Source organism: Salmo trutta, chromosome 7 (assembly GCF_901001165.1).
Source record: "Salmo trutta chromosome 7, fSalTru1.1, whole genome shotgun sequence".
NCBI classification, from domain to species: Eukaryota; Metazoa; Chordata; class Actinopteri; order Salmoniformes; family Salmonidae; genus Salmo; species Salmo trutta.
The window spans coordinates 19,667,167-19,677,577 of NC_042963.1; the positions used below are offsets into that span (position 1 = coordinate 19,667,167).

The 10,411-nt window shown below is 43.0% G+C and overlaps 1 protein-coding gene and 1 non-coding gene across 3 annotated transcripts; both read right to left on the reverse strand.

The window, feature by feature from the left end:
• Positions 1 to 906: 906 nt before the first annotated feature.
• LOC115197085 (uncharacterized) lies at positions 907 to 6,299 on the reverse strand. 2 transcript variants are annotated; one of them, XM_029758267.1, is made up of 4 exons: positions 5,996 to 6,299; positions 4,700 to 5,459; positions 3,044 to 4,170; positions 907 to 1,549 (listed from the first exon to the last, which is right to left on the reverse strand). In XM_029758267.1, the coding sequence occupies exons 2-4, from the start codon at positions 4,890 to 4,892 to the stop codon at positions 1,313 to 1,315; spliced, it is 1,557 nt and encodes a 518-aa protein (XP_029614127.1). In that variant the 5' UTR covers positions 4,893 to 5,459; positions 5,996 to 6,299; the 3' UTR covers positions 907 to 1,312. The 2 variants fall into 2 exon arrangements, with proteins under 2 accessions (XP_029614127.1, XP_029614126.1); XM_029758266.1 differs by having other exon boundaries at positions 3,044 to 4,236.
• Positions 5,719 to 5,846, reverse strand: LOC115197851 (small nucleolar RNA SNORA19). Its single transcript, XR_003879091.1, has one exon. It is a non-coding gene; the product is annotated as a small nucleolar RNA SNORA19 (small nucleolar RNA).
• Positions 6,300 to 10,411: the final 4,112 nt, after the last annotated feature.

Consider the following 10,411-nt stretch of genomic DNA (forward strand, 5'->3'; position numbering starts at 1 on the left):
CAGCAGCAGATCAAAGGCTAATTTAAATCATTAGTTGAGTTATGGCATTGTAGAATTGAATTCACCATTCATTAGTGACATACCAGTTAAACCTATCCTCTAATGGATCTGTGTTCTCCTTAAAGCGTCTCAGCAGAACTGCATCTAAGAACGGGGGACTCCTTGCAGTACAGTCTCTGAGGGAGGCCGTTTATTCTCCACATCATAAACCTAGCTGCCTACCTATTTTCACCTATGCCCCTTAGGCTGTGTTTACACAGGCAGCCCAATTCTGTTTTTTTTCACTAATTGGTCTGATGTGAAAAGATCTGCGATTGATCAAATGACCAATTAGTAGAAAAAATATCAGAATTGGACTGCTTGTGTAAACACAGCCTAAGAGGCATAGTGTGAAAATAGGTAAGCAACTAGATTTATGTGGAGAATAAGTGAATATTGAAGTGAATGAAGGGACTTTTCTGCAAGATTATACAGAAAATACTGACAGCCTGGTATTGTGGAGATTAATGGACTCATGTCAGCTCTATACATTACATTTCTATCTGCAGCATTTCACTCCACTGAACACTCCCCAGGTGACCACACCCTCCCTGCTTTGTAGGCATGTCACTACAATCTGAGACAGAAAGCCTATTGCCTTTACATGGAACAGCTGTGCCCACAAAAGGCATTAAATATAGATGTGACACATTACGCATTCAAGTTATTGACACGATCCGACTTCTGTGTAGCTATGGTGACAGAGATATAGGTTTGGTTGACCTCACACAGGAGGGTCAAAGTATACCTCCCACTAAAATAATCCCACCAACTGAAGTTCATTCCGATTCAAGTTATTTCAATTTAAAAAGTAGACGTTTAGTTATGGGGTTTCCTTATCCAAAGATGAATTACAGACCCTTATAGTTATGGTGTCAAACAGGATGTTTATTAACTATAGTATGATCACAAATACCATCTGTTAATGAATTATTTTAGTTCTAAATACACCACTTATCTGGATTAAGATAAACATTTCAAACTGGTACAAATTCAAACATTTTAAACAAGCTCCATAGGGCATTAATACATTACATTGCTGGGTCAGTCAGTAAGGCATACAAAACAACATTATACATTAATGTTGAGGTTAATAACTATATTCAATATAAAAATCAGTGCAACAGTGTTGAGGTACAGTGCAGGTAGAATTTGATGCCAAATCCTATTGGCCTAGGACCACCATCTTTTCATTATAATTGACCTAAAACCATATGTTGTATTGCAACCAATCAAAAGTTCTCATTAGGAAGGTACGGTAAAACATTTATGTTTAGAGCTCATGGACCAGTGGCACGGCTGATGTTGAAGTGCTGAGCAAATTTGCCCGAATCGTGTCTCTGTGTGATTGACTGAAGCAGTAGCCAATGGCCTGCTCTGTTCCCTGGATCCTCTTTCGGAACCGGTCTCTATCGCGGGCTAGTTCCTCCCATGGTCCTTTGCGAGACATCTGCCGGGCAAAGGGCCAAGTATGCATCACATGGACCTGGACAAGTGGTGAGAACCGCACCTAAAATACACAAACAGGTACACATGTGTCAGATGAGAGCATTTGACTACAGTGTTGGGAGACAGTCACGCAACATTAACTGGAAGTGAAATCTCTGCTGACTCATGACTCTCGTATCACATGACAGGTTTAGTCATTACAACCTCTTGCTTAGCAACAACAATAAACAAGGGCTTGGGGAAGCACAAGTAAGCCTACGCTGTGTCCGAGGTAGATGAGTCATTGACTCACCATCAACTATACTACAAGTTACATTAGGGCGATTCAACACTAGCAGGAGCAGGAAATATATTTTTGGTAACTCAGATTGTTCTGGCAATTCTCACATGGAAACTTCATTTGGGAGGAAGGCTGTTTAACATGCTTTTCACATTTGTATCCCAAACAATCTGTACATAATACAGACATCGTGGTGGCATTATGCTCCTTATCGTGTGCTCTAAAATATGGAGTATGTATGGATTCTGAAATACAAAGGTTGACATTTATTCAACATTAAAAATATTAATCTCAAAACTACCCCTTTTATTTTAAGAATCGTTTGGAACAATATACTCTACAAGTACATCACATGTCCAGAAGGGGCTCTCTGCTAATGCTGAAGTTATGATACATTTTATGAGCATCACCAACAAACACAGTGAGTGGTAAATGGATTGAAATGGAACTCCATCTGCTGGTGATTTGCTGAAGTCGCAATCCTAAAGGAGGGCTGTGATTGGTTAATGACCTATAACTTCACTTGCTATGTATAAAATGGATTATATCATTAAGTACCAGAGAACCCACTCTGGAAATTTGACATGTTTAAAGAGAATATTGTTCTAAACAATGTCAAAAGTTAGCCAACTCAAAATAGTGTAGCTTTGAGATATTCATATTTAATGTTGAATAAATTTATGTGACTTTTTTTCTTCTCAAAATCTAGATATAATCCATATTTGAGAGCTCACTATACATTTACATTTAAGTCATTTAGCAGACGCTCTTATCCAGAGCGACTTACAACTATACTGATACTATAATGACACCAAGATGTTGTCGGTTCACGGGTCTTAAAGGAGGCATGTATAAGTCTAAAAATGGCCTCTCATGATTCTCTCAAAAACGGTTTGTGATACAAATGGAAGAAGCATATCAAAGATCCTTTCTCGCCCAATTAAGTTTGAAAATTGCCAAAACAATCTAGAATTCCAGAAAAATATTTGCGCTCCCGCTAGTGTGGAATCACCCATTACCTTTTTATATATTTGTTTTGCATTTCTGAGTAAATAAGTGGTTCCCCTTACTAATATTCAGTTCCTAATATTCAAGTATTATGAACTGGATGTCTTGTTTGTTCATGTTTAGCCAATATGTAAACTTGAGCTATTAATAGTACATCATGTTTGGTTGCAAATTTTTATATGGGCGATGTGATAGGCATATATCATTTTTAAGGCGGTAAAACTAGAACTATAGACTGAGGGATGTAGAACATGGAAAACTAATAACCTTTTTCAGAGGGTGGTTGAACTTCTCCTCCTGAGGTTGTCCTTGTCCTCCTGTTACTTTAGCTTCAGGTCTCCTCCAGGGCACTAGTGTAGTAGCTGGGTGGTAATGCTGCTTTAGCGATCTCTTGGGTAGACAAGGCTTTGTGTGCCTGGTTGTTTGGAGGCTTTTGGCCACAACGTCCCTCTGCTTACCCTGCCCGGGTGGTGTCTGTGTGGGACAGGTCAGTGGGGTGAGTGGGTCTCCAGTGCTGAAGGCAGGTGGCTCTGTGGTTGTAAGGGAGCTCTGGAGGCAGGCACGGAAGTTCAGAGGGTGGTAAGGGTCTTCATTTTGGGAGCTGGACCTCCATAGCTGCTCCTCTGTGTCATCCTCAAAGGAGGAAGGGCCAGGGGTCTCGCTGTCAACAGTGTCAGAAGAACATGAGGCCCTTTCAGCCTCCTGGGAGTGTGTAAGTGTTTTGTCTGTGTGAGGGACTGAGCTGGCTACAGATGCCGTGAAACACAGGGGGTTGTATGGGTCGATGGGGCTGGTGAAGAGCTCCCAGAGCCTCTTGCTCTCCTCTTCGTCCAGGTCTGCGCAGGAACCATCAGAACTCCCCCAGCTGCTTTCGCTATCTGAACGACTGGTCCAGATGTTCAAGCCACCGAGGGTCTCTTGAAGTTCTTCACCCGGCCGGCCGGACAAGTTACAGTCGAGGCCGCCGCCAACTTGATCTTCATGTTTTGTTTCCCCCATATTGGAGCAGCTTGAATTGCAGGGGGGGAAAGAGAAGGGGTTGTAAGGGTTGCTGAAGGTGGCCAGGGACTCCCGAAGGGCTTTACTGTCCTCACTGTCAAACGCTCCCATGTTTCGGTCATCCTCTTTACCCCAGTAAACACTCAGATCCTGTTCGGGGTTGTCATGTTTGGTTTTCAAGTCAAACGCTTTCTCCTTGTGACACATTTCATCCAAGCTGGAGCTCCTGTGAGCGCTGCTCACTAACAGGTTACAGTCACCTGGAAAGCCCATTTTACAGCTGGGGTGGTGTCCAAGGTAAAGTCCATAATCGCTATCCATCCTGGCACGGGACACAAAGTCATCCACCAATCCACAGCACATCGCCTCAGCCTGTAGGCTGGAGAGAAAGGCCCCTGTGTGGGAATTTCCAGAGACAGAGTTGATTCTTAGGTGAACTTCAAACCTGAACATATGGAAAACTGTTAAAAGAAAAAGAACAATAGGTTAGGCTACCTATATACATTTGCCAAAGAGTCCCTCTTTTTACCTGATTAACCCATAGACTGTATGGATTAAACAATGTACAAACAAATTGTTGAGTGGTTCTATGTCCGGTATTGTTATTTGGACAATAACTAGCCTACCAACCCATTCTCCCCTCCAAATGTTTTATAAAATAAGGACATTAATGAACTTGTCATATTGTTACTGTCGCCTGTTTTACGGTACCAGGCCAAAACAAGTTACAATCCGTGCGACCAGGGCCACATTTCCCCACACATACAAAATGAAGTGAGGTTTCTGTATAAAAAATGTATTTTATTTAACCAGGTATGCTAGTTGAGAAAAAGTTCTCATTTGCAACTGCGACCTGGCCAAGATAAAGCAAGCAGTTCGACACATACAACACAGAGTTACACATGGAAATGAACGTTACTGTACCTGACAAGAAACTGTAGTAAATGACATGGATCAACAACCGTAGTTGTTCCCACAGTACGGTCCGTATATGCATGATCCCCGGTAGGAGTGCCATACCACCGACGCCAAACCTCTCCATCGCAGTTCGATGAGAACTAGTCGTAGAAGAATTGATGCCACTTGAGGCCATTTTAACTCGAGCCATGTCTATCATTCGAAGAATTATCCTCACGTATTCTGATATCGCTCGTCGAAAACAACTAGATTACTCTCCCTCGTCAGTTGTCGTACTGTATGAAAAGGCTTCATTTTCCCCTGAAGTATTACTTTCTACGTATATAAAATATCTCAAACGTTGACTAGTAGTGCAGGCATATTTTCAGTTGTGTTGTTGTAGTAGAGTGAATGTCGAACGACTGCGACGACACTATCCTTAAATAAACAAGTTCGCGTCATCATATCATGCTGTGATTGGACATGGTACGCGTCAGTCACATCCAAGTACCTCCTCCTCATTGTAAACTCTCCCTCCACTCACGTGACTCAGTGACGCAAGGAAAGTGCATGGAAAGTTCCCGGAAATTCTCCATGGTTGCCTCTTTAGTTCAGTCGAAAAATAAACGTATGACATCACAATAACACAAATAGAAGCTGCCACTATATATCCAGATTATGCCTCATTAAATAAATACAAGACAAATAAATATCTGAATCCCAATTATTTATTAATCCAAAACGTGATGATGATTATGCCACCAAAGCAGAAGCTGTCGAGGACTCGCTGTAGAAGAAACATAAAGGAAATGTTTAGAGATAGGAAAACGCAATAATACTCTCACAAACCAAAAGTGAACCACCTAACCAACCATGAAGAGAATACAAAGAACTGCTTTCCATTTCAATTTACAACACAAATCAGGGAACCCCACTTCAACATTTTTTTTAAACATTTTTAAATAATGACTCACATTCTAATTGGTTATATTTGACCCAAGATCAGACAACCCGGAACTAAACCATGGTTAGAGTGTATAATACAGTGCTATATGAAGGGGACTGGCAGAGTTGGCAGTGCAGCCACTCTGATAATTGACCTCCAGCATTCCTCTGGCACAACAGAAATATCTCAGCTCTTACAGGACAAAGAGCAGGACAATGAGTTGTGCAGGAGTCATAGCGACCAAATGAAATGGCATAGACAGAGGTCTGGTACAGTAATATAATGGACATGTTATGAAGCAATTTGAGCTTAATTAACTATGGCAGACTGTGTTTGCCATATACAAAAGAGCAGTAATTGTGTTTACTGGTACATACTACTTCCAGTTGGGAGCAAGTACTCTCTTGGTCTTGTAGTAACGGGCCAGTCTGTGGATCCTGCTCTCGGTGAGAATCAGGCGGAACTTGGCATCTTTGTCCTGCAAAAAAAAACAGGGGTACAGATATTAGTATCTCTAGAAACAAAGTAGCTTAACAAGCTATTCTTAAAGAATGCACACATGACTCATCCCCACATGCAGTACAAAAACACCAGACCCAGACAGGAGAGTGCTGTCCCTGATATGGCTCAAAACTTAACACATCTTGTGAGAGACAAAAACGTGTTTACATCGGTCAGCCTACTTTTGACGATTGTGCGATGGGGGTCACTTCGGCCATCAGATGTAAATATACTGAACAAAAATATAAAACGCAACAATTTCATTGATTTTAATTAGTTACAGTTCATATGAGAAAATCAGTCAATTGAAATTAATTCATTAGGCCCTAACCTATTGATTTCACATGACTGGGAATACAGATATGCATCTGCTGGTCCCAGATACCTTAAAAAAAGCTAGGGGCGTGGATTAGAAAACCAGTCAGTATCTGGTGTGACCACCATTTGCCTCATGCAGCGCGACACATCTCCTTTGCATAGAGTTGATCGGGCTGTTGATTGTGGCCTGTGGAATGTTGTCCCACTCCTCTTCAATGTCTGTGCCAAGTTCCTGGATATTGGTGGGAACTGGAACACGCTGTACGACAGCGTGTTCCACAATCAACGTTGATCCAGAGCATCCTAAACATGCTCAGTGGGTGACATGTCTGGTGAGTATGCAGGCCATGGAAGAACTGCGACATTTTCAGCTTCCTGGAATTGGGACAGAGACTTGCGACATGGGGCTGTGCATTGTCATGCTGAAACATAAGGTGATGGTGACGGATGAATAGCACGACAATGGGCCTCAGGATCTCGTCACAGTATCTGTTTATTCAAATTGCCATCGATAAAATGCAATTTTGTCCGTTGTTCGTAGCTTATGCCTGCCCATACCATAAACCATCGCCACCATGGGGCACTCTGTTCACAACGTTGACATCAGAAAACCGCTCGCCCACACGATACAGGTGGTCTGTGATTTGTACCTTTCAGTTACTTGCCCAACGCTCTAACCACTAGATTACCGGCCGCCCGTCCAAGATAATCCATCCACCTGACAGGTGTGGCATATCAAGAAGCTGATTAAACAGCATGAACATTACACAGTTGCACCGTGTGCTGGGGACAATAAAAGGCTAGTCTAAAATATTCAGTTTGTCACACAACACAATGCCACAGATGTCTCAAGTTTTGAGGGAGTGTGCAATTGGTATGCTGACTGCAGGAATGTCCATTAGATCTGTTGCCAGAGAATTGAATGTTTAATTCTCTACCATAAGCCTCGTCCATCCTCGTTTTAGAGAATTTGCCCAATTTGCCCAGGTGGTCTGTGATTGTGAACTGCCAAATTCTCTAAAACGAGGTTGGACGAGGCTTATCTCATTGCTGCAACTCCCGTACGGATTCTGGAGAGGTTAAGGTCATGCATCCTCCGAAACACGACACCCCCAAGCCGCACTGCTTCTTGACACACTGCTCGCTTAACCCGGAAGCCAGTCGCACCAATGTGACGGAGGAAACACCATACAGCTGGCAACCAAAGTCAGCGTGCATACACCCGGCCCGCCACAAAGAGTCGCTAGAGCACGATGGGACAAGGACATCCTATCCGGCCATACCCTCCCCTAACCTGGAACACGCTGGGCCAATTGCGCGCCGCCTCATGGGTCTCTCGGTCACGGCCTGCGATGCAGTGCCTTAGACCGCTGTGCCACTCGGGAGGCCCAGAGCTCAGTGACTTTCAATGTGGCACAGCATAGGATGCCACCTTTCCAACAAGTCAGTTCGTAAAATGTATGCCCTCCTAGAGCTGCCCCAGTCAACTGTTATTGTGAAGTGGAAACGTCAAGGACCAACAACGGCTCAGTTGCAAAGTTTAGGCCACACAAGCTCTCAGAACGGGACAGCCAAGTGGGTTTCCATGGCCGAGCAACCGCACACAAGCCTAAGATTGCCATGCGCAATGCCAAGAGTCGGCTGGAGTGCTGTAAACCTCGCCACCATTGGACTCTGGAGCTGTGGAAACGCGTTCTCTGGAGTGATGAATCACACTTCACCATCTGGCAGTCTGACTGACAAATATGGGTTTGGCAGATACCAGGAGAATGCCACCTGCCCAAATGCATTGTGCCAACTGTAAAGATTGGTGGAGGAGGAATCATGGCCCGGGGCTGTTTTTCATGGTTCGGCCTAGGCCCCTTCCAATGACATTCTAGACCAGTGGTTCCCAAACTTTTATAGTCCCCTTCAAACATTAAACCTCCAGGTGCATACCCCCTCTAGTACCAGGGTCAGCGCACTCTCAAATGTTGTTTTTTGCCATCATTGTAAGCCTGCCACACATACACTATACGATACATTTATTAAACATAAGAATTAGTGAGTTTTTGTCACAACCCGGCTCGTGGGAAGTGACAAAGAGCTCTTATAGGACCAGGTCACAAATAATAATATAATAATAATCAATCATTTTGCTCTTTTATTTAGCCATCTTACATAAAAAACTTTATTTGTTAATCGAAAATTGTGAATAACTCACCAGGTTAATGAGAAGGGTGTGCTTGAAAGGATGCAGATAACTCTGCAATGTTGGGTTGTATTGGAGAGAGTCTCAGTCTTAAATCATTTTCCACATACAGTTTGTGCCTGTATTTAGTTTTCATGCTAGTGAGGGCCGAGAATCCACTCTCACATTGGTACGTTGTTGCAAAGGGCATCAGTGTCTTAACAGCGCGATTTGCCAAGGCAGGATACTCTGAGCACAGCCCAATCCAGAAATCTGGCAGTGGCTTCTGATTAAATGCAATTTTCACAGAACCGCTTGTTGCAATTTCGATGAGGCTCTCTTGTTCAGATATCAGTAAGTGGACTGGAGGCAGGGCATGAAAGGGATAACGAATCAAGTTGTTTATGTCATCCATTTCAGGAAAGTACCTGCGTAATTGCGTACCCAACTCACTCAGCTGCTTCGCTATATCACATTTGACATTGTCCTTAAGCTTGAGTTAATTTGCACACAAAAAAATCAAACCATGATGGAAAGACCTGTGTGTTGTCCTTGTTAATACAGACAGAGAAGAGCTCCAACTTCTTAATCATAGCCTCAATTTTGGCCCGCACATTGAATATAGTTGCAGAGAGTCCGTGTAATCCTAGATTCAGATCTTTCAGGTGAGAAAAAACATCACCCAGATAGACCAGTCGTGTGAGAAACTCATCATCATGCAAGTGGTCAGACACTTGAAAATTATGTTCAGTAAAGAAAACTTTAAGCTCGTCTCTCAATTGAAAAAAAAATGTGTCAATACTTTGCCCCTTGATAACCATCGCCCTTCTGTATGTTGTGAAAGAGTTACATGGTCGCTGCCCATATCATTGCATAATGCAGAAAATACACAAGAGTTCAGGGGCCCTGCTTTAACAAAGTTAACCATTGTCACTGTCGTGTCCAAAATGTCTTTCAAGCTGTCAGGCATTCCCTTGGCAGCAAGAGCCTCTCGGTGGATGCTGCAGTGTAACGAAGTGGCGTCGGGAGCAACTGCTTGCACGCACGTTACCACTCCACTATGTCTCCCTGTCATGGCTTTTGCACCATCAGTACAGATACCAACACATCTTGACCACCAACGTCCATTTGATGTCACAAAGCTGTCCAGTACACTAAAAATATCCTCTCCTGTTGTCCTGGTTTGCAGAAGAGGATGTCTTCCTTAATTGACCCCCCATAAACGTAAAGGACATATACCAGGAGCTGTGCCAGGCCCGCCACGTCTGTTGACTCATCCAGCTGTAACGCATAGAATTCACTGGCTTGTATGCGAAGCAGCAATTGTTTCAAAACATCTCCTGCCATGTCGCTGATGTGTTGTGAAACAATGTTGTTTGATGAAGAAATTGTCTGTATAGTTTTTTGGGCCTTTTCACCCAGCATTTTCCCAGCCATATCCGCGGCAGCAGGAAGAATTAAGTCCTCCACAATAGTATGGGGCTTGCCTGTCCTAGCCACTCAGTAGCTCACCATATAAAGTGCTTCTAGCCCCTTCTTATTAATGTTATCTGTAGCTTTTATGCATGTCTTACTACTCGAAAATTGTCTTAATTCTCGCTCAAAAAACTCCTGTGGCTTATTTTTCAATTTGGCTGATGGTTTCATTTTATTTTTGGCAGTGAAAGGTACTCAGGCGAGAAAATAACATCTCACCCAAATGTATAGCCCCGATGGGAAATATAAATGGACTGTTTGAAATGTGACTTTAAAAAAAAGGATACACTACCGTTCAAAAGTTTGGGGTCACTTAGAAATATTGTTG

What these genes read in the sequence shown, in the direction of transcription:
- LOC115197085 (XM_029758266.1), bottom strand. Translation starts at nt 4,892, where the DNA reads ATGATAGACATGGCTCGAGTTAAAATGGCCTCAAGTGGCATCAATTCT. An exon ending in TTACTACAGTTTCTTGTCAG is followed by an intron (nt 4,237 to 4,699) that starts GTACAGTAACGT and finishes TTCTTTTAACAG; the next exon opens with TTTTCCATATGTTCAGGTTT. An exon ending in TCAACCACCCTCTGAAAAAG is followed by an intron (nt 1,550 to 3,043) that starts GTTATTAGTTTT and finishes TGTGTATTTTAG; the next exon opens with GTGCGGTTCTCACCACTTGT.